Raw genomic sequence first — 25,505 nt, forward strand, 5'->3', positions numbered from 1 at the left:
CCAAAGCCAGCTGGACTGTGACTGAAACAGCATGGGATAAAACCGGACTCTCTGATCATGGAGAACAATGAGGACTGATGAGAAGCCAAGGTCAATGGCAAGGGGTTTTGATCCTACTTCATGTTCTGGCTTGATGGGAGCCTATCCAGTTTGGATGTTCACCTTCCTAGACATGGACGGAGGGGGGAGGACCTTGGACTTTCCACAGGGCAGGGAACCATGACTGCTCTTTGGATAGGAGAGGGAGGGGGAGAGGAGTGGGAGGAGGAGGAGAAGAGAGGGGGGAGGGGAGAAGAGTGGGGGGAGGGGGAGGGAAATGGGAGGCTGTGAGGAGGCGGAAACTTTTTTTTTCTTATTCTCAATAAAAAAAATCATTTCTGTTCTTAATCATACACCTATAGCCTCAGGTAGTATGCCTTATTAGCATTTGACTGAGGAAGAAGTGATTTGAGCCTTTTTTCTTTTTGACTGATTGTTCTGTTTCTGCATGCTATGCAAACAATACCCAGAAGTGGACAGCTGCATCATTACAGCTCCTTTCTGTAACAAGCCTGAAAGACATCAGTGAAGAGACATCTTCATTGTGGGTAGAAAGAGTACACAAGATTGTGCATTTTTCCTGGATGGAGTGATGTCCGTATTTCCAGTTGTCTGTTGATTCATGTGCAGTAGCCAATGGATTGGCTGGAGGGTCAGGGATTTGGAAAGAACATGATTAGAAAATTTATGAGAAAAATATTGGGGAACAAGTACTTGAATAGATCTTTCTAAATGTATGTGAAGAGGCTTGTATAGTATGGAAATGCTCATTACAAGGTAATTCAGTAGAGGTCACTAAATAACAGGATAGGATGACCTGTTTTGTGGATGGTCAGCATCACTCAACAGCATTCCACGCTGTCAACAGGCCCATGAATAGAGGTCATTATGATGGAAATAGAGGTTGTACCTGGGATTGACAAATGGGTTTCCATGCACCAAGGTGAACTGGCTGCAGTTGTTGCTGAGTGGCAGATCTGCCAAAAACAGCGACTAACACTGACCTTCCAATATGATACCATTCCCAGGGATGACCTTGCAGCTACCAGGTAACAGGTTGACTATTTTGGCCTACTTCCAATGTGGAAAGGTAAGTGTTTTGAACTTACTAGAATCTTTGTTTATTTTGCTTATGGATTTGCCTTGCTTACACATGATGATTCTGACAAACCTACCATACAGGAACTCAGAGTGCCTTATCTATTGTTCTAACATTCTACACAGAATCACCCCTGCACGAGAAGCTGAATTCATAGGCCGAGAAGTGTGACAACTGGTCTACTCTCAAGGAAGTCACTGTTCTTATTATATTGCCCACCATTCTCAAACAGTTGACTTCACAGAAAGGTAGAATGGCATTGAAGACAGTGTTACAATTAGGGAGAATTAACCTGAGTATATGGTAATGTATTTCTCAGAGCCAGAATATATGGGGTCCAGGAATGAAGTGGTATAAATGGGGGTGGATCCACTTGCTATCACCCGTAATGACCCATTAGGAAAATTTTTGCTTCCCGTTCCCATAACGTTAAGTTTTTTTTGGGACAGAAATGTTGGTTCCAAGTGGGGGGATGCCACTACCAGTAAACATAAAATTTGAGCTAAAAGCTCAGATTTCTGACTGACCCCTTTGGACTTCTGATGACCATAAGTCAACAGGCTAAAATAGGAATAGTAATATTATAAAGGGGTGATTGGTTTAGGCTTCCAGGTGGAAATTGATTCCCTTCTCCATAACAGAGGTGAGAAAGATAATACTTGGAGTGCAGGAGACCTATTAGAGAATCTCTTGTTGCTATCACATTTTGTGGTTAAAGTTAATGTGAAACTACAACAACCCAATTTTGACAGTATTACAAGGAGCACAGACCCTTCAGGAATAAAATTATAGGGCCATTCCTCCTGGTAAAGAACTAAGAGTAGCTGAGGTGGTTGCTATAGGGATATTTCACTTGTATTTTAATAAATAAAGCTTGTCTGAATACTTGAAAACTAAGCCACTAGCAGCCAGGCAGTGGTGTCCCACACCTTTAATCCCAATAATAGGGAGTCATATGCCTTGAATCCTAGCAATTAGAGAGGAATATAAAGTGGGATGAGACAGGAACTAATTCTCTTTCAGTCTGAGGATTTCTTACAGGTAAGAGCTCTCTAGTGGCTCCACTGCTTTCCTTTCCTGATCGTCAGGTCTAACCCCAATATCTGTCTCTGGGTTTTTATTAATCTGTAGGTTGCTGTGGGTGGAAAAAATACAGAATGGGTAGAAGAAGAAAGTAGTTAGAAATACCAGCTAAAGTCATGTGACCATTTGCAGAGATTATAACTATGATGTGGTTTTTATTTTCATTTGGAAATCAAGCACGATAGAAGGAGATGTGCTTATATTCAAGTTGGCAAGGGGTAGACTTACGATGTCTAATCATAGTTTTTAACTTAACGACATCCAGACTCAACTATAACCCAAACAGCTGGGAACACTTGTGAAGAACTTTCTTGCTTGGGTCATTTGAGTTGCGAAGATAAACCTTAAATCTGGGCCATATCTTGTGGTGACAGGGCACATACAATGACATAGAAGGAGGAAGCTTTTGATTTTGGTCATCTTGTCCTCACTCTCACTGGTAAGTTCAGCTATTCTTTTACTGAGGCATCCCTTCCCTGGTATCAGGACTTACTTCTTCAGGATTCTAACATAGACTGAGGAGCAGCTCTATCGGAATCCTCCAGGATTCTAACACCAGGTTGAGACTGCTGAGACATCCAGTATCAAAGATTAAACAACTACAAGATTCTTGGCCCTTCAGTCAGGAAATAGATTTGGCCTAACCAGGTAGCAGCCTGTTCACCACTCTAATAAATCTCCGTTTTAATATATGGATATTCATTGTATAAGCTGTTCCTTCAGAGAATATTGACTAATATAAAGTAGTATTGTTGTATAGTTCCAAGAAATGATGAAGTGATCATTTTTCAGAGGCAAAGTTGCTTGTTAGATAACCACAGGCCTGATTCGATGTAGCATTTCTATCCTTCAAAGAGATCATAGATAATTCATGAAAAATATATTATCTCTTGCTTTAAAGCCCCCAAGCCTCAGAACATGACATGATTCTTATTTGTCTACTTTGTAATTATGTTCTATATGCTGTGGCTAGTTATCGAAGCTATAACAGTGAATAAAGCAGGCCACATTTCTATCTAGTCTAGTGCTTGATAACACCTTTTGTGAGGTATGACAGTCTAGGACTCAGGCCCTAACAGTTAGCTGAAAAGGGAGTGTGAGAAGGGTATAATGAAAGAAGTATGATATCAAAGTGGTACTCAGGCCTCAAGGTTCAGCTAGCTAACCCATATGCATTTTTCTTAATAGAAAATTAAGTATTGATAGGTGTTAAAGGATTGTCTTGGGACAAATGGGCAGGACTGAAAAACATAATAATATACTGATAGTTCTGTAAAAACCTAGAAAAATGTATCCATTTTTGTTACCTGTTATTTTCTCTCCTTGTTCAAATATTCCAACAGTCAAGTTAAGTTTTAGTATAGTTCTTTAGGGGTTATAACATGTTGCAGATTTAAATTAAATTTACAGCAAAAAAACATGGTTGATAAAAGGGTAAAACATTTTTAAAGACTTGGTCTATTGATTAAATGAAAGAAATCAATCTGTTTAGGCAATATTCTGAAAATGTAAGTAGAACCACTAAGTACCACTAAGTCATACAGTATGCATGTGATGGACAGAGTCGTAAGTATCTTTGATTTCACTTCTTAGATTCATTCTTTTCTGGTTGGTTAAGTCACCTGAATTAACAATTTCCTTTATCTAAGCTTGTATGCCTCATTCACAGTAGTGAAACTTTAATCATCCTTAAGTGCTTCATAATATTGTTTCTATAGTGTCATCAATAATTGGAAAAAGAACAAAAAGTATAGGAAGTCAGAAACAAAATAAAGTGTCACTGAGACTAACTGAACCATGAAATAGGATGGCATGGAATCTGAACTGCTGAAACCTATGAATCAAAAATATTTTATGGATTTTTATGTTTCAAATATAGAATATATAAATTCAAGTTAACGAGTTAATGAGATAAATACTCTGCTAGGCATGTTTTCATGAATGGATGATATCAGTGGGAAATAAATAGCTCCATTTACATGCAAACACAAAGTTAAATGAGTTGAATTTTTTTCCTTTTAAATTAACATACATTTAGGAAAAGAAAAGCATTTACACTCTCAAGCTTTCTCTAAGAAAATACTAAATACAGGCCAGCCCTGATGATTATCAGTTGAGAAGAATTACAGTTTCTACACTAGTGGAACCTTATTATATGTTATAGATTAGATCTCGAGTTATATACTCCTTATTGGAAATAGTAGGAGTCAGAGTAAGTCACACAGGACTGTTCAGTTTCACATCATATAAAATATGATTTAAGAGAGACAAAAGGATTAGAAGATATTCTACTATAAAATGGATTTATAAATTGTTGTTTAACCCTTCCTCTTGTAAAAAGGGCAGGAGGAGGAAAGGGAAGGGGGAGATGATGAGATTATGTTACAATTATAACAAAAGAAATAATGAAATAGAGGTAATAGGTCTGAGACTGAAATGAGAGCATCATATAATGATATGTTTGGGGATTTAGAAATGTTGATCCAACAACAATAATAAATATTACTACTGTCTATGTTATAATTCCTATTCTGTCTTTATATTCTAACTACCGCATAATTTCTAATAAATGTGGTTTGATGAAAGGACCTACCACAAGGTACAAACTGAGTCATGCAAATCATTTATAAATGTTGTTCTCCATATCATTCTGCAAAGCAACAAATTCAATGAGTACAACATGAAAACACACATAGTCATCAATGTCCCCTTCCTGAAGAATTGCAAAAGCAAAAATCTTCATTAAATGATGACCTGCCTTTTGCTTTTATTTTTTTCTTTTTTAATGAGGTATTTGTAATTGATGACATGAATAAAATGCGATTGTAAGGCCAAGATAGCAGCATCTTGAGAGAATGACCAAGGCTATCTGCTAGGCAGCTCGAGAAAGTTATGACAGCATCAGATTTATATCACGGTAAAGCTAAAGCCATTCTAAATCCAAAACAAAATAACAAAACAAGAACAAAACGGTAGCTATTGTATTTAGTCACGAACCCCAAGACAAATCAGTATTTTTCATGAAAGCTTGTATTATCCTTACCCCTACCTGCCTTCCAGCTTCTTTTCATAAGCAAAATACACACAATTAAAGGAGAAAAACAAGTCAGTGCATGGTTACTAGACTAATCTCTGATAATTTCATTTGTTTAGCCTTATGAGTTACTCGTTATTTGGTAAATATTCATTTTGCAGACTACGTAGGTGTCATTATTGATTGAGGTAAAAGTAACTTTTAGTCAAATATTTCAAAACACTTGCCTTGAGTAGAACCAGCTGGAGCCTCCATATCACAACAAACAGGAGAGAACTTAAAACCTGTAAGAATAAACGTTTTACCAATTATTAATTGTCCTAGTTATCTAAGATTCCTAAAATTTCAACATGAACATTGCATCAAGAATTTTTAAACATAACTGCATTAATGAAAAATTATCTATGTATGTATCATAAGATTTCCCCATTAATGCATAGAAATCAATAGTGTTCATTGTTTTCAGAGTTGTGGAAACATTAGCGCTACTTAGTTCTTCATTTTTTCCTCATCCCTAAAATTAACCTCCCATCGAGGATCATATACAGATAGAATAGTACAGCCTAGGGGGACTTCTTTCTCAACATTTGTTTCAACTGAGTGAGCTTACTGCAATCGTTTATGTGAGGGCCCATAACCAGCGTGGAAGAGATGAAGATATTAAAAAGAGACAGGTGTGTCTTTCAATTGACTAACAGATTACTAAAACTATGCACCCCAAAGAAATGGGAATTTCTCAAGGAATCTCATGCTGGAAGAAGGAAAGGGCACCAGCCAGCAGAGAATCTTGTCTCCCTGAATGAGATTTCAAACAGTTCTGAGGGGATTAGACTGAAACATAGAACATGGTGCTTTCTGTGCAACTATTTGTTTTCATTTAAATTCTGTTCTTACAGGTATATATAGAATATTGAGTATATTTGTCTAATATCCTCTTTCTCCAAATCTCCCTGTCCTTTTGTTCTAGAAAAATGCATTTCTGTTTTCATATAAAAATATATAAATAATTTTTTGTAATTGTATAAAATCTAGGAACCTCAGATGAGAGGAACATATAGTATTTGTCATTTTAAAATGGTTTAAATCAGTTTGGATGGCATGAATGTGGATAAGAGGGAACTCATATAAAATTGTGACAAAGAAAATGATGGGTAGACTAGATTAACTTGATTAATAATTGTTTAATGTGTCTATTATGAAGTGATTTTTGATAGAGGCAGAAGAGCATACATTAAATAAGTTAACTCCTTCCTGAAAACTCAAAAAGCAAAACCATTTCATTTTCTAAAATGTATAAGGAAATCATATATAATTACAATATAATGATATTGCCGTTAGTAGTTATTGTCTAGCAAATGACTGATGTCTTTAAAATAATTGTGTTTGTGAAATGATTTCATTCTAATGTGGTTAATGTGAATCTGTTTATAAACTCAGCAAGTTAATTTGGATCAAAATAGAGAGCCCCTACAGAGAGTATACGTGCTATATAATTGTTTATCTCATTGCTCACACGCCGATATAAAGCCCAAATACATGAAATGAGTACTTCCTATAATAAATCCCACTGGGGTAGCTCTGGAAAATAAAAATGAAAATAAAAGGTGAGTAATGAATAAGACATTCACAATATTGCTGACTACATGAGATAATTTCTCCGGGGGTTCCTTAGAAATGAAGACTATTTTGTGTCATTATAAATACACGTGTCTATTTGCCAGATACTTAAGTATACTCCTTGTTCCTGGGAACCTGCTAACGTGTATTTGTATTCTGCATGCCAAATGAAAGATGGGCAGATATAGGAAGTGATAACAAAGCAAAGGGGGAAAAGCAATTCTTCCTGAATTTCATTTAAATTGCAGATGTTGCTTTCTTACCATTTTCCCCATCAGACTTCCGTTCATGGTCAGTGTCAGTCAAGGACAATGCAGAGTTGGCCCTGCTGGACAGACAGGAACTATGTTCTGACTTCATGCCTCTTATCCACATTCTCAACGCATGGTCGGGTGATGCAGCACCTTCTGTCTCTGTGTCTACATCAGATCCCATGTCTAGCTGGTAGCCATGCCGAGAAACGCCATGCATGTCTGTCTGGTAGCCAGAGCACAAAGTAGGAGGAGTTTCACAGAATTCTATCTCTGAAAAGAAACAAAGTTCAGACAAAATAAGAGAGTAGGTAAGTATGAACAAAATCACTAACTTTCACTTTTCTGTCCTCATGTCCCCTTCCCCACTGCTAGTAATTACGAGTTTTTGCAAAGTTAGAATTCTGGTCTTTTATTTATGGTAGCTAGAATTCTGTGCTTATTTTGCACTTCTGTTACTTAAAATTATGCTCTCTTTGATTCTTACAAGGTTTGGGTTAAAAAAAAGCATCCTCGAAATAGCTTATAGCTACAATATTTTGGTTGCACAAAATATAATGAAATAAGTGAGTACAATAAGTATAAAGTATAGAGAGATGCCCTCTAAAGCAATTTCTCTTAAAAATGAATATATGTGATCTATACAGCACACCTATGCTTAAAATAGCAAAATTATTTGCCTTTCAGAGTATGCCATGTATATTATATATAATCTAGTAAGTAATATAAAACTGAGAAAAACATTACATTCAAACAGACTACTCAAATATGTTAAACTCTAAAATTATGAGCAACTGATATTGTTTTCCACTATCTCTAAATGAGTTTAAGGGATACATTTTGCAAATTCTTTTGTTTTGTTTTAAAGCTGGAAGAAGACTGTATTTGTGCTTAAAGGAAAAAATCCCAGGGTGGGCAGTCTGTAACAACAAACAGCTAGCTAACTGGAGGAAGAGAGTGGAAAACAGGAAAAAGCATGTCATTGACATATGCCTGCAAGGACCATCACAGGACAGGGAAAAGAACTTTAGAGAAAAAATAAGGAAGTCCAAGGTGTTTGGGTAAGCAGTACAGAAAAAGAAAGAAGGGGAAAAGTTAAGCCTTTTGGAAAATTCAAATAGGGCAGACTTCGGAAGCTAGATGGCTGCAGTTCTGGGAGAAACTGAGTGTGTATGGGGGGTATAAATATGTCTTTGGTCTTTAAACAAATGAAAAAACAACAACAACAAAGAAAACATACACAATAGACATGGCAATACTTCACAGTTTGTATTCTTTCCCCTTTCCTTCCAAATTTTACAATTTAATGTGGTTGGAATCAGTTACCATGTCATTTAATAAGAAAGAAAATAAAACCCAGTATGCTGATGGGATTTTCCCATTAGCCTACACCAAGCAGCAAAACTCCTATTCCTGCTTTTATTTATTCATTTCTACAATATCCAAATGAGCATCATTTCTGCGAGAGGCCGTTGAAGCCCCATCAACCTATTGCTTGAATATCTGGTATTCTGTTTTATACTAAAATTATATTCAATTATGGCAAGGTGTCAAAAGGGGGGAGATGCTTTAACAATCCCTAATAAGTTAATGAAAATGACCACATGCCAAGACATATCATCTGAAATGTCCATGCAATACTTAGATAAGGTAATCCAGGGATGTAGTACACTATATAGGATTTTCTCAGATTGACATTGGAGATGGTACATCAATTGGCCCAGAAAAGGCTTAACTGACTGCATCTAATCCATAGTGCATATCAATAAAATGCAAACTCTAACATAAATTCAATTCTTTGAATACAGAAAATGTTTACTCTTAGACCATGTACTAGAAAAAAATTTAGAATGCGAATTTCTTTGTTATAGTAACTGTTTCTGGGATGTAAAAGCTTCCTAAATAAGGGTTTTAGAAACCAATGTTTAATGCCAGTTTAATAACTGTTATGCTTCTAGTACTATGCTTTGTGAAACAGATATTACAGACAAATAAATCTACTATAATGTATTAGAAAATTTAATAACAATTAACCCTTTTGCAGTTGGAAGACGCTGCTCAGAATGCTACTTTGAAATTTCACAGATTAGCACTTTACAGCTACATATACTTTTCTACTAGAATTTATATCAAGTTCAAAGAAATGTTTTAAAGATAGTTATGGTTTCACTTATCTAACACAAAACCTTACTAAATCATGCTTTTTCTGCTATAAGGTTAAAAAGCAAAGTCCATTTTGCTGAATGTAAATCTGAGGAATTTTGGAATAGTCATGCTAATTTTATCATGATTCCTTATTGAATACTACAATATTGGTGTTGCTACAATAACATGCTAACAATCATGTCAGCTCACAACTGTATAACTGTAAGAGAAGAATGCAGCACAGCCTTTTCAACACACATCCTTCCCTTCCCCTAGGATTAGCTGTTCTCAAACTTGCTTACCTGAGAATCGCCTGGAAGACTTATTAAAACATAGATTGTTGTACCTTACCCACACTTCTACCCTACTCTCTGGTTTAATGTCTGATACAGCAGGTATGCAATTGGACAACATAGTTTGAATTTAGGAGGACTTTAATGTGAGGCCTATAGTCATCATAGGAAATAGAGTTTGAATACTTCTATCCTAGAGATTTCTCTGAAGTTAATGGGAAAAGGAGAGTAGTGAAGTTACAATAGATTTTGTCATGCCAGCTTGAATTCTGGGAACAAAGAAAGAAAATATTTGCTCTGAATGAATGTGAAATGCCTCCATTTATTTTTTTTTCATAGATTCAGAGAACTAATTAGGAAACTCACTTCCCAAAACATTGACTTATATTTAGTTTCCCTCAGGTGATGGCACATGAGAAATGACTGTCCACTGATTTTTAGTATGAGCATCTGAGTCATGGTATTTGTTGAAAAAGATGAGTAAATGCAAATAGACGACCACTTGCCATTCTAGATTGATGAAACACTGGGGTAAGAATATTTTTCCCCAAGGAAGCACTGACAGATGTAGGCAAGCTCCAATTTTGTTAAAGAGATTTATTGTCTGACTCAAAAAGAAATTTGAACATTGACTTGTTCCCTTCAAACTAAATTTCGTTTAATGTTATCAAAATTGTACAGGATAACCAATCTTTTTTCTATTGGAATTAGAAAACATTTTGAAAACAAAGACTAAGTCACAAATAGTCTAATTAAGTAAGTTAGACAAATGTATTCTTTCTTCAACAAACTGTAGTTGGAAAGATCTTTGCAAGCAATTAGTTGTTCTTTTTATGAAGCAGTAAAGGAGACAAAGCTAGATTGAGTGTGAAATTGCAGAGAAAGAAACATTTAACTTGTCACCATAAGTAATGTTCATCTAGCGGCTTTACTTCTTTTTTTGAAGTCAGAGTTATCATTGCAAAATATTTTCCTAAATACACAAAAGTCCGAATTCTGCTTAAAATCCCCATAGGATGCATTATTTAACAAGCTCTTCAATGGACCCTTAGTGGTTGTTTTTAGCCTTGCACACACAACCTTGTTACCTAAAATGCAGCCTACTCCCTAGAGGAGATAAAGTTCAACTGGGTTTATTATAGACCTGTTCTTACCAAAAAGCTGTTCACAAGAGAAATAAATGTCTACTCCTAAAACATCTAAGGTTTAAATGGCTAGACTGGTAACATGAGAAACTACATTCCAAGAAGAAAATAGGATAGATATGTTCAATAAGTGTATCTGCAGTCTCATGCATGTATTTCTAATTTTTATTCTAATAAAAATGTGTTTTTATCCATATTTCAAGAGTTACATAGGAGAGAGTAGAAGAGTGAAGCTGTAATTTCTAAAATGGGTAATAGGTTTGAAGGAGACATTTCAAAATAAATGATACAAGAATGACTAATAAATGAATAAAAACATGTTTAACACAGTTATCAGAAAAATAAAAACTAAAACTACAATCTAATGCAAGCATATATGGCCTAGGATAAAACACAAACAAACAAAAAGCAGAAATCTCTTATTGTCTTAGTCACTGTTCTATTGGTGTGAAAAGACACCATGACCAAGCCACTCTAATGAAAGAAAGTTTTAACTGGGGGCCTTGCTTTTAGTTTTAGAAGTTTAGTCCATTATCACTATGGCAGGGAGAGTGGTGGCTGGTAAACATGGTGTTGAAATAGCTGAGAGCTATATCCTGATCCACAAACAGAGAAGCAGAGAGAGGGAGTGGGGAGACCGGGGGTAGGGGACAGAAAGAGACAGAGACAGCCAGAGAGAATGGACACATTCCCTCCAACAAGGTCACACCTATTCCAACAATGTCAAACCTCATAATCTTTCTAATTCCTTCAAACAGTTTCAGGTTCTGGTGACTAAACATTCAAATATCTGAGCCCATGGAGGCCAATTCTTACTGAAACAACCACACTTACCAAGTGCTAATAAGGGTGGAGAGTAATACAATCTCACCACGGATGGCAAAAGCAAACTGGTATACCACTTTGGAAGGCAGTCTAGCAGCTTCCTATAAATTCGATTTGTATTTACCAGGAGAGCAGTTGTGCTCCCGGACATTAATCACAGAGAAATGCAAGCTTCGAGAAACATTTTGCATACATTTGTTTATTGGTATATTTATTTGTTTATTGTAATAGGTACAAACTAAAAATGATGCAATTCTATCTAAAGAAGTAAGCGCATAAACCAACAATAATGTAATTGAAATATTAGTCACCCCTAATAAAGGATGGGATTTTTGATGGACATCAACAAGATTAACAATCCAAATAAGCACCTGAAATAAAAGACAATAGATAATATATCGACATTCTGTGTTTCTACTTATTAAATATCTTAAAAATATAAACGAATGTGTGGTGAATGGTTCTGTTAATGTGACCCAAAACTACTTCAGAAGGAAACGGATTATTTCAAATTACAGTTCCAGTCACAACCCATCATTTCAGGGAGGCAAGGCAGGAATTTAAAGCAGGAATCTGAATACAGGAACTCAGTGTGTGTGTGTGGGGGGTGCAACTTTCTGTCTCACTGATTCTAATGATTGTGCCTAATAGCTTCCTTATACAGACTAGAGATGGTGTCTCCCACAGTGAGCTGGGCCCTCTCACATTAATCAACAATCAAGGCATTTCCCCATAGGCCAATCTGATCTGGGCAATCCTTTAATTGAGATTCACTCTTCTCAGATGACTTTTGGTTGTTTTAAGCTGAAAATTAAAAATACCAGGATATATACCTATTATATTTATTTTAATAACAATTTCACAAATACCAAAGGGTACTTTTGGCAAAGGAGGTTTACTATATTTGTTTACTATATTTTTTTCTGATGGGATTTTACATCAAAAGTCTTGAAGATATAGAAGGGGTTTTAAGTCAATCCATCTTCACAGATGGAACCAAGAGTCTCAGATCTGGAAGCAAATCCTGATCCTTTCACCTCAGCTGAAGAAAGTACAAGGAACATGAACTGAAATATTCTATTACTTATATCTAAACCAAGAGACAGTTAAAGTTAAAGGGTGTATAATATTTTAGTGATCTTCTAGGGCTCATTATTTTCCTAGGGACATTAACAAATGAAAATCATGTTTAGATTGAAAGTAGGAAGAGATTCATCACTACTGAATCTTGCACAGCTACATGAGCCTCCAATAGTAGGGGATCATGACACATTTTCTCACACTTGGATACTTGTATTGATGAAAAGTAATTAATTACTTAAATATTGAGGTGCTGCATAAAATGAGGTACTGAGTTTTCCATCTGAACACAGAGGTTGACTTTTAGGTGGCAAGTGGGGAAAAGTAATTTATCAAAACTAGAACAGGAAAGTAATATTGTCTACATCATGATTTTTTATTAAAATGCTATTTCTAAGCTTTTGAAAGTTTCAAAAATTCATTATCCTTAAAATTCTACCCATTAACATTCCAAAAATCTTCAAGGCATCATGATCCAGATGAATATTGTGAGGTCAAAGAGCATAGTTATTTTAGCTGATTGAAATTTGGGACATTTAATATATAAAGAGTATAGACTATTTCCAAAATAATGGATGGTAATGAAATTATTGTTTTAAATTTTGCATCAGGACAAGTCTTATGAATTATATAGAAATGAAAGTTATTAAGTACCTATGTGGTTTTTAAAATAAATCACTTGAGGGAATTCAGATTCTTCTATTATAAAATGTATAGCAACCTCTCAAAATAAAACTCTAAAGGGCAAGTTGTTCTGAGCTCCTGTAACTATAATATGAGACTCTCAGGACAAAATGTAAATGGTCAACAATTAAATAGAAAAAGTTTTGTGATGAATAAATACACATAGAATCTAAATAAGTTCTTGTGTTATCATTAGAAAACTCAGTGTATTAAAGTACTGGTGCAGCCTGGGTAATTGCTTGGAATTACTCATCGATTAATATACAGAATATTTAAAATATTAAATGTAAAAAAACTGTGTAAATGCTTACTCAGTAAACAATAAAATTACCACTTTACAATCAGCCTACAAATAGAACTCTGTTATAATGAATTCACACAATTGAAAAATATTATTGACCACTTAATAATCCATTACTGGTTCTAGGGAACATGCAACGGTTTATTGCAGTCTCTAGTAAGAAATACAGAGAAAATAATTAGCAGTCCTTGACATGAGACAAATAATTTTCACTACTGGAAACCATTTTCTGCTGATCAGTTTGGAGGCTTTCAAAGGAAAATATCACATTTTCAAACAAATCAGTTCATCTGAGGGTCCTCCAACACAGCTTCCCTGAAAACTCAGTCAATTTCAACTCAAGAAAACAAAAACAAGCAGCCTTCAAGGGTTTTTCTTAAAGGATTAGTCCAATTTTTTAATTTCCTTTTCTTTTTATGAAAAGCCTTTATCGTTTGCTGCTGCGTGAGGCAGTGAGCAGAAAGAAGTTTGCAAGACTATATTATGTCCTTTGCAAAGTTCCACAGAGAGTCTTTTAAAGGTCCTAGTGATAGCAAAGCAATAAAGGCATGTCTTCCAAACCCAACCTTTAGTTTCAGAGTGGGGCTCATCAGTCCTGTCTGGGGTATAGGACTGAGAGGAGGAGTGATCTGAATACGTAGGGCTGAGGCTTATGGTTGTCTAGGACATAAATAAAATAACCATGGTCCCTGGAGCTCTGTTTTCTCTTTGCATTTCCAAGTGCTGATGATGCCTTATTTCACTTTCAAGATTTCCCCATCTGTTTGGTATATCGAAAAGGACACCAACAAATCCCTGCGGGGTTTAAACCCGGAAGTATAAACATTGATCATCTGTAAGAAACTGCTTACCTGGCAACATCTCAGAACATAGTTAAAAAAAAAAAAAAAGTCTGATGCCAAAAAGAGTGCTCCCAGAAGTAGAATGAAATACTAATCTGTAAAATAATAGCCCTCATCAGAGAAGCCCAACAAATAACTGTACAAAGTCAAAAAAGAGCGATGAGATAGGAACCTGGAGCAAATCTACACAAATTCTAATCACACTTAGAGGTAGACCAAAGCAGTCCTCAGTCTAAAGAGAGGAAAGAAATTTATTGTGGGAGTAAGCAAGTGCTAACTATTTCCTCAACTAATTCACTTCTTAGAAAGCTCTTCCTTTTGACTGGATTCACATAAGATAAGAGGACTTGCTTAGAAACTAATGCAACAGTGACTGAGAGAGTGACAATCAGTCTTTGTGACAAGAGCCTGGAAAGCAGATCAGGGACCATAAAACATAGTGGGATGTCCTGGACAACAGCAGAAAGTTGATCAATGAGAACTTGCACATGCTGGCTTTATTTCAACATTTTGAACAAGACAAGGACTTCCTGGCTTAAATGAGAAATTTTCAGGGCTACTGAACACTGCAAGTACGTGGTGTTCAATGGCCCTAAAAATTTCTCATTTCTTACCTGTGTTGGTCCAATTTTCTGGCTGTTCATAACACTTTGGGGCCTGATTCCTTATTGCCCAGTATGGTCTTCCAGGTTTGGTTGTGTATTTCCATTATGCTCACTAAGCATGCGAAGCTGTTCACTCCGTGTGCTGTGCTTGTGTGTGTGTGTGTGAAATTTTAAACTACATTAATCTACTGTACAATTCCATGTAAGGAGTGACACCGTTAAAGATACTTGGGAGAGCTTCACATATATACTCAAAAGGCAAACAATATGAATTCTGATGGCATTTGTTTTGTGATAAATGAGAAAAATGTCAAGATACCTGAGTGATTGCTCACGAGGAGCTACTGAATAAACTACATTGCACTTTATTGTTCTTATTTACACCTTTCAAAGGCATTCTATCTATGTTTGCCTCTGTGTCACTGAGCAGGTCCTGCCAAGTACCTAAGATTCTTCTCCTTGATTTTTAACTACTCTGATGCACCTATGCAATCTGTCCCAGCATCCTCAGAAACTTTTATCTAAATGTCTTCCATCCAGTAATTTTAACTTTCACAATAATACTTAGAACCTTATTTTATACTTTTATACACAACTGCATATTTTTCTCGTTATTTATATCATATATTGTCTCTTGAGTTAGACGGTTACCTCCTATACAGTATAATATTGTCTACATTTCTGATGTCTCTCAATATTAAAAGCTGTATGCTCCCGGATCATCCAAAAGAAGTAGACTATAGGCAAGCATACTGTAACAAGGGCCCTAGGAATTAGAATTATTTCAATAAATGCAAGGTTGAGTATGGATAGGGGTGACCTGCAAGAGTCCAAGTGTCAGAAATTAAGACATATAATTTAGAAGAAAGACTGTCTCCTACCTCCCATAACTAGGATCCATAGAGAAATCTGCATACACCTATTTCCTGACTTAATTTCATCCTTTCTATAAATTGTAACACTATTATAAGAAAAGTAAATACAGTTTAAGAATTTATCTATGCAGTTTTAGTCTCATTGTAAATAAATAACTTAAAATTTCTCTTTATGTACTATGTCATTTTCTCGTAGTCAGAGTGAAATTTTGGAACCAGAACTGGACTTTATGGCCAGGGATGGAGGTATAAATACTACTCATAAAAATATAGGCTTATGGACATTTTAATTTGCTTACCTGTAACAATTATTTCTCTATGAATATAAATGACAAGACAAGTATGTCAACACCTTTTTATATGTAAATAAATATATAAAACCAACAGAAAAAGGTTAATTATAAACTGCTGTGATCTGGGAAACACTAAATAAATTGAGATAGCTTCACTTTATCTTAGACAAATTCTAGCCAAAGAATTATTACATGTCAAAATTTTTAAATCAAAAAGAAATATGAAAGTACTATTAAAAGGGTTAAAATCGTGGATATAATGGTGACACAAAATGGTTTTGCTAAACAAAAATGCTTAATAATTCAATTTCGAAGTTGTTGTTTCACTAAATCATCTATGAATTTCCAATAACTGATTCTTTCTGAAAATCTGGCAAGAAAGAAAGGACAGCAGGCTACTATCTATGGATTCAGGGAAATAAACAATTTACAACAATATTAGTCTAATGTAGAGTAAGCCTTCTGGATACTCAGATGGAAATAGTCTCCCAGAGGAATAACATTCATCATAATGAGTTACAAAATCACATCTTAGGAAAATTCTTCAGAGTTATACTCTAGAATATTGGACTGGAGGGATTTACTGGAACCAGTTAAAAGCTGTTAGTAAAATACATTTAAGCTTTTGTTAATAGAAACTTCGTTTTTCTTTCTCATTAGTCAGTTTTGTAAGTTACACAGTGCAGTAATCACAACAGTGACTTAAGAAAGTATGCTCTTGAGTACTTTTGATGATGTAACCATCTAAGTGGACAAAAGTTGAGTAAATAACTATTTGGAGACCCATTAGGAAGTTTTACATTTGAACCTCCTTCAAAGTAAAATGCTAGTACTTCAACATTCAGCCAGCAAAAACTGACAGAGAGATAAGCTTTAGTTTGTTCCAATACTTGTTTAAATAACTTGGCTATGCAACAACTGGCCTAGAATAAGTGACTGTATTTTAAAGAGACACTTTATTGACCAGAGTACTAAACCAATGGACACAAGAAATTGGAATTTCTCAGAAAACCTCATGTCTTGAGACCTTAATACAGCCAGAATGGAAACTCTTCACTCCAGAAAGAGCTTCACACTGGTGCAGAGACAAATGGTGGGCCAATGGTGCGTGAGAATGCACCTTGATCTAGACTGTTACAATGTAAGCATTCCATTACGTCTCTTTGTTCCTATTTCCTACGATGCCATATTAACTAAATTTCATTGTCTGCATTTTTACTAATGAATGTGGCTGTTCCAGCTGGCTTATAGAGGACAAATAAACAATCATAGATAGCTTCCTGGTGCACAGAGTTGAGCCCAGGTTGGGTAGCAACAGCTGTTTCCATTTCAGTCTTGTTACTATCCTTTTTTTTTAAGGTAGTTTGAGAGCAAATTTGGTTTTAGGACTAGTTAGAACTTCATATTTTACAAACGTAAATGTTTACTTGCTATATGATAGAATGTCCTATCCATCAGTTCTTACAAGAAAGAACTGAAATTGCTTACTAATATAGGAATGCATATTTAAATGCTTATTGCAGGCTTAGTTGGGAGAGGTGAAAGTTGGAAATAACTAATAAGGCATCAACAGAAGAAACTCAAATTACGTACATCCACATACTTAGATAGTACTGAGACATTAAAAGGGGAAGAAAACGTATTTACACATAACAACAGCAAACAATATTAAATATTTATAGTGGATAAATGTTAACATAATTATCCTGAGTTAAAGAAGCCAAACAAAGCCTGACATGGTGCATGACTACAATTCTCATACTGTATGTGTGGAAGCAATAAGATTATAAGTTTGATGCCAACCTAAGCTACAAAATGAAACTGTATCTGTGATAGCTACCATGGTTTGTCAGCCTGACAGAATTTAAAATGGCCCAAGAAGCAGTTTCAGGCAAATGTGAGGAAGTCTTTAGATTAGGATAGGATCTGAGCATTCCTGTGAGGTTCTACCTACATGAAGTTCATTGAAATGGGAAGACCTACCCTAATAGAGGGCTGCACCAATTTCCTGGCTTGTGTTTTGTTCTGTATAAAGTAGAAGAAGCTCACTGAATGGGAGCATTCATCTCGCTCTACTTCTTGACTATGAATACTGTAATCAGAAACTATGCTTTTATTTCCTGGCTGCCTAGACCCAAACAATCACTTTATTAATTACAACACTGTTTGACCAAGAACTCAGAAGTTTCCATAGCTAGTTCTTACATCTTAAATTAACCCATTTATATTAATCTATATATTGCCACAAGGATGTGGCTTACTGGTAAGGTTCTGGCATCTTTCTCTTTTGGCGGCTACATGACAGCTCCTTGACTCTGCCTACTCTCTCTATCTCTGTTTTTATTTCCCGCCTAGCTTTCCTCTTCTAAGCCATTGGCCAGACAGCTTTATTCATCAGCCAATAAAAGCAACACATACAGAAGAACATTCTACATCAGAATACAATGTGCCAGCTATGTCCTGATACTTAAGCTGAAGACTTTCCTAACATGTTGGCGTGTATACTTGAATTTTAGACAAATTAAGTACTTCCTTAGTATTCTTTGGTCAGGCATTTTTTTTCTTTATGTAATGCTTTTATACATCTCTGAGAATTTCATAGGATGTGTTTGGACCACATTCATTCCCTTTTTCCAATTTCTCCTAGATCCTCTCCTATATCACTATCTATGCAAGAACCCAAGCTCATGCTATCACCCCAGCTGCATGTGTGTTTTATAAATGTAAGGAGTGTTGTTTTTGTATTGGCCAACTACTCCTTGGGCCTGCCATGGAGTATGGTTAATATACAGAGTGTCACACCATTGAAAGAAACTGACCTTTTGTCTCCTAGTCAGAATCAAATGCCAATAGCTCTTCAGCTATGGATGAGAATCCGTGTCCACCTCTCCTACTCCATGCTTGAATTTTGTCTGGCTCTGGTGTTTGTGTAAATCTTCTGCATGCTGCCACAATTTCTTTGAGTTCATGTGTGCATCTGCTCTCCTGTATCTGGAAAACTCTGTTTCTTTGGCATTACCTACTACCTTTGGCTCATAACAACCTTTCTGTTCCACTCCTCTGTGAAGTTTCCTGAGCTTTTGATGGAGGAACATGATATGTACCATTGAGGACTGGACCCGCTGTAATATCGTATTCTCTACAAGTTGAACCATTGTGGTTCTCTGTATTAAATGCCATCTATTGTAAGAAGTTTCTAAATTGAGAGATGTACTGAAATGAGTCATTAGGAGTACTTTTAGTGCTATGAGCACTTAGGAAAATAGTAGTAGTAGGTTTCTCCCGGGCCAATGACCTATCTAGCCACTGATTCTTGTCCCCATTAATAGTATCAAGTATGGACTCCACTTCATGGAGTAGAATTTAGATCCAATAAAAAATGGCTGGTTAGTTTCATAACATTTATGCCACTATTGTACCAATGAATATACCTTCTCAGGAAGGTAGTTTATATCACACAGAGTGTGGTCAGATATTTTGTTGCTACATCAAGGAAGGTAACAAATACATAAGAGGATCGCAAGTTTAAAGTCATCCTGAGCTGTGTACTGGAACCATATCTAAAACAGAGCAAAACAAAGAAAGTCAAAGAAATAACAGTCAGATAAGGCATCTAAATGCTGCATGATTCTGCTAATGTAAAATTCTGGAAGATGAAAACTAATCCATGGTGACAGAAAGCAGATTAGTGGTTTGCTTGCTTGTGGTCAGATAGAAAATGAAGGGTAAAAAGACAACACAGACAAGAATAAACTTTTTGGGGGATATCTAGGCTCACTATGGTGACTTCATAATATTTTCAAGATTATGCACATATATCAAGTTCGCCAAATTTCACATTTAAATGTATATAATTTCTTTCATTATAATTGTACTTCAACAAACTGGTTTGGAAAAGACAAGATTATGATAAAATATGTTATGCTTATCTAATTTAAATGTTCTAGCAAAACACTGGGAGCTACAAAACAAAGTAACAAAGTTTATAGGACAGGATAATGAATATGGTTTCACAAACTGCCTTCAACAAGAGAAATGGCAGATTTCTTCAAATGGTCATTTCCTCTCACTCATTTCAGTGGATCAGGACAAACTTACATGTTGTATGCTGAAGTCTTAGACTGATGCCACAATGACTAACAACTTCAGTTCGATGCTATCCATGACAGAAATATGATTACCATTAAAATGTGTATTTAGAAAGAAAGGTCACTATTAACTGTGGAACCCAGAAATTCATGAGTAAATGAATAAGTGCAAGGTTTTACATCTAGCCACTTGTAGTATATGTCAGTTAAGTACCGATTCCATAGTCATTGGCTAAATGTAATTGGAGGTCAAGCTACAAAAGAACACGCAATGTCACATACTAGGATAAGAAGAAAATAAATCCAGATGTATACTCAGGATCTTCCTGCACCAGGTCTTGAAGCATACGTTATTTCATTTAAACCTCACAGTATGCTACCTGAGCAAAGCTGTTATTATTCCTATTTTTCAAAGAAAGCAACTGAGGTTCTAGGAAAAAGGAAATAAATTGTCTGAGGCTGCATGGATGCTGAATAGCAAAATGAACTCAGAACAATTTAATCCTGAGCCCTAATCACCTCGCAGAGCATATAAAGTTATAAGTAGCCCATTCAAATTCACAGCCTAGCTCTTATTTGTACAATGTGCATGTGGCTGAGGCAAGAACTTCCTGCTTCTTGCTTCACAGGTTTCATTCAGTTCACTGCTGTTTCCATCTGGATTTTCACAGCCAGTCTCCAAAATACTTTGAAAGATATGGCAACCAGAAGACAATGGGCATTTCCTCCATCACTAATAGACTGAAAAGGGACCTTTAATCTCTGCATATATTAGCTCAATGCTGTTCTGCAAGTATGTTTATGTCTCCCCTTGAAATATTATTCCACTTTGTACTAATTCTTATGGATTCCCTTCACTATCATTCTGTCACTTTGACTCACTGAAAACAGAAGTGATATTTTAGAGCGTGTTTTGTGCTTCTAGACAACACAAACAACATCTGTGCCTGCAGGCGGACAAATAAAAAAAATGTTGACCTCTCCTGCATTTAGCTCCAGAGCACAAAGCAGCTGCTGTGAGGAGTTTTGGAATTATTTAACAACATAAAACAATGATGAAAGGAATATTATTCACTGGGAATTCTGCGTTGGGGCATAACTTTAGCATCTTATTGCCTTGTCACAGGAGACAATCAGATCCAAATTTCAAGCATGTCTCATTTACAGAGTAGCATTATAATCACAGCCTAAATAGATTGGGCTGAAGTATGTGATCTACTTTGAGTTTTATATGTATCCCAGCATTCAGAGAAATGTTTTGCCTTGAAAATATTCTCAACTTCTCAATTATATGTTTAGAACCATTTTTTATTTATTTTAAATATATCAAAGAAGTAAGAAGAATAAAGATGTCTCTCTTTAGCTCATCTGACAACCTTGGTGCTAATTCTAGAGGTAATTTTAACAAAATGAATCTTCTAAAATTCCTTATTGCTAGAAATCAAATACAGAAGCAAAAATAACATTATGATTTGAGTAGGAAACTTTTAGAGCCCAAAGTCTTATTAACACAATATGAAGAATTTAACCCAAGCAATCAAATTGACATTCTGGGCATTTAAAAATGAACAAACTTTGTATATGATGTCATAATCATCTTGCAGACATAGGAAATATGAACTTGTTAAATAGGCTATGCAGACTGCTTAAGAATGTATATAATAGATAGAACACGAGTCTATACAAAGTCAGAATTGTTAACTCTATTTATTCTTGAATCAACACCTTAGGGGAAAAAGATTCACAAACAACCAAGTAGTGATTTGATGTTATATTCAGACAACACCTGCTTGGCTGACTTTTCATTTTCAACAGTTGCTTGGCTCTGCCACTGGTTCCAAAGTTTGTTCATGGTGCTTACTGTCCCTGTATACAAGTACTCCAGAATTATAAATCTAACAAAGATGACTAAATTGTGAAGCTATTTTTCAAGAGCTCGGCCTAGTGGCAGGTGCCTTAAATCTCAGATACTCAAGAGACTGAAGTTAGACTGGATAACACAGTGAGAAGTCATTTGAAAATCTCAAAACTAAACCAAAACAACAAAAAAAGCCACAAAAGTTTAGTATTAGGATATAGCTCAAAAGTAAAATATTTTTCTAGTATACACAAGATCCTGGGTTTAATCACTAAAACTGGAAAAAGAATTTTTTTTTTTTGTAAATCTACAGAGTAGTCTTAGAATTCTGAGGCTGTGAGCTCTAATCCAGAATGTAAGAAAATCGATTAAATCACAAAATACTTATCCAAACTCTAATACAACAGAAACTAAAGAAAAAAAATACACAAATATTCAGGCTATCACAGAACTCATATTCTAATTGTAATAAATTAAATTAATTCTCAGAACCACAAACATTTTAATATTGGTCTCTAAATTATTATATGAGTATTAATTCAGAATTTATTCATAAGTTCAGGGAAAAATTATTATATTCAATCGGCCATACATAGAAATTCGGCTTTTTTAAAAAATAAAAGTGAATATTTACTGTATGAAAGCACATCTATGTCTTTTGTGTATTCTCTATTAGGAGGAACTGGGAGTCTTGCAGCAGGCTGCATTTATCCCTGCATGACTCATCATTTACTTTAAAACCTGAAAGAATTTTTGGGTAAATAGTTTAGAATTCAATATCTTGAAGGGAGGAGAGATGAAATGATGGAGGTGAAAAGGAGAGCCCTTCTTCTCAAACCAGATCCCAAAACAAATAAACAGAGACACTACAGTCTATCTGAAAAATAATCAGCATATCACAAGTTCACTTAAGATGTATAATCAATATATAAAAGATAAGTAGGTTTATATTGTCCTATATAAATGCTAACTATTCACTATCTAAATACCAAATCTGAGCAGCATTTTCTAATGCAATGGTCTTGTTAACAGTTTTGTTTTGGCATAAAGGTAAAATAATAGAAGGTTAACTTGAATTCATCTTGGAAATCAATTTTTTCCTTAGCCTACATAAAGTTTAAATAAGCCTTAAGAGCAGTATAAAAAGAAAACTAACTAGAACAGCCATTTTGAATATTACTTTTCATATATGCAATTGAAATACCTATCATCTAGTAGAATATTATATGGTCACTATAATACATGAATACACTTAAGAAATAAAAGGAGTTTATTATAAAATTTAGTAAGAAAGAATAAAAAATGCACTGGCATACAAAATTTGCAAAATATTTATCATAATTTTATTATCATACATTCAAAGGAGGTTTTATAAGTAGCTACTTACAGCTACCATATGCTTACAGACATTATCAGCTTGATTCTGTAAGCAAATATTTCATAAATGTAAAAAATAAAAATACTTCATATATGTTATACCCTTTGATTTTTAGTATTTTATATTTTATGCATAGATAGATAGATAGATAGATAGATAGATAGATAGATAGATAGATAGATAGATAGAGCTGGAGATGAAGAAGATTATGAGATGGCCAACATGGATTTTGAGAACCAAGTGTGGATTAGTAATAAATCCTCTTAATCACCAAGCTGTCTCTTCATTCACCTCTTGCCACATTTTTTTAATGAATATAAAATAAATACTCTTGGTCTTTTGATGAGGTGACAGAAAATCACACAGAGTTCAGAGATGCATTAATGATGGATGACTAGAGCCAATTAAAACAACAGAAAGATTGTGTTTGCTAAAAGCACACCCTACTAGTATGAAGTTTGTGCCTTGTGACCCAAAGTAGATAATTTCCTTTAAAGGCTGCAGTCACATATTAGCCAATATGTGGTATGTACCAACAGAAATGAATCTTCTTAGTAAACAGGATTAACACAACACATACACATGTACCAACTCACATTGTGAGCTTTAACTATATCTTAATTTATGATTTGTGAAATATGTGAGTGTGACTCCAGTGTAATGTTTTCTAAAACTAGAGGCTAAGATCCAGCCAGGGAACAAAAGACCATATTGAGGCCTGTTCACTGTAGTAAAAAGTATAGAAAAGGGGACATATTTTTACTAGCCACATAACCTAAAGAATTAACTGTCATACAAAATTATGAAGCCTTCACATTATCACAAAATTAACAATAATACCAGAAACAAAGTCAACTATCAGTCATTCTAGTATTTGATATATATTCTGCATTCCTTACAATGAACTTCTGAAATGGTTTTATAATATTAGCCTGATATTTGCCAGGTTAAGAACTGATTCTGAAAAGGTTAGACTACTTTACCATGTTCTTATACCAATTTAATAGCAGGAGTACTATGTTTTCACTTTATAATAGGAACAATTTTCTCAGCACCGAGACACCAATAGACATGCTAATGTGGACAGGAAAAGCCCACATGGGCCCAGCCTAACGCCGAGAACTGTAGGCAACTAAAGAATTCTGAAATGGAGGAAGGGCGGATATGGGAGCAGGGAAAAAGATATCTTAATTAAGGGAGTCATTTTAGGGTTGACAAGAGACTTGGCTCTAGAGGAGTTCCCAGGAGTACTTGGGAATGTCACCAGCTAGGTCCTTGGGCAGCTAACGAGAGGGAGCCTGAACTGGTCTTGCCCCACTTCCACACTGATGAATATCTTGAATATCACCAGAGAGTCTTCGTCTGGTGATGGATGGAGATAGAGACAGAGACCCACAATGGAGCACTGGACTGAGCTCCCAAGGTCCAGTTGAAGAGCAGAAGGAGGGAGAAGATGAGCAAGGAAGTCAGGACCACGAGGGGTTGGTCCACCCACTGAGACAGTGTGCCTGAACTAATGGGAGCTCACCAAAGCCTCTGGACTGGGACTGAAGGAGCATGTGATCAAACTGGACTCTCTGAATGTAGCTGACAATGGGGGCAGACTGAGAAGCCAATAATAATGGCACTGGGATTTTTCTCTATTGTATGTATTGGCTTTTTGGGATCGTTGTTTTGTGCGGGAGAATTGTCTGTATTCTGTCAATCATGTTTTAAATAAATGCTGATTGGCCAGGCAGAAAGTATAGGCGGGAAAACCAGACAGGAGGATAGCTATATGTTTTTCTTTGGGATCACCTTCTTATTTAGCTTCTTTAGGAGATCAAATTATAGACTCACTGACCTTTATTTATCTCTAGAAACCAATTATGAGTGAGTACATCCCATGTTCATCTTTTTGGGTCTGGGTTACCTCACTCAGGATAGTGTTTTCTATTTCCATCCATTTGCATGCAAAATTCGAGAAGTCA

At 35.5% G+C, this 25,505-nt stretch overlaps 1 protein-coding gene across 3 annotated transcripts in view; it reads right to left on the reverse strand.

Annotated features, from left to right (window-relative positions):
- Window positions 1-25,505, reverse strand: part of Tenm1 (teneurin transmembrane protein 1) — a 570,621-nt gene that overhangs the window by 488,593 nt on the left and 56,523 nt on the right. For all 3 annotated transcript variants that reach the window (XM_050118835.1, XM_050118834.1, XM_050118833.1), the window contains exons 2-3: window positions 7,136-7,396; window positions 5,483-5,539 (exon numbers count right to left, since the gene is read on the reverse strand). In XM_050118835.1, the coding sequence (XP_049974792.1) occupies window positions 5,483-5,539; window positions 7,136-7,396 (318 nt within the window). The remainder of the gene's footprint in view (window positions 1-5,482; window positions 5,540-7,135; window positions 7,397-25,505) is intronic.

This window comes from Alexandromys fortis, unplaced genomic scaffold (assembly GCF_014885135.2).
Source record: "Alexandromys fortis isolate MF-2015 unplaced genomic scaffold, M_Fortis_MF-2015_v1.1 scaffold_114, whole genome shotgun sequence".
Classification (NCBI taxonomy): domain Eukaryota; kingdom Metazoa; phylum Chordata; class Mammalia; order Rodentia; family Cricetidae; genus Alexandromys; species Alexandromys fortis.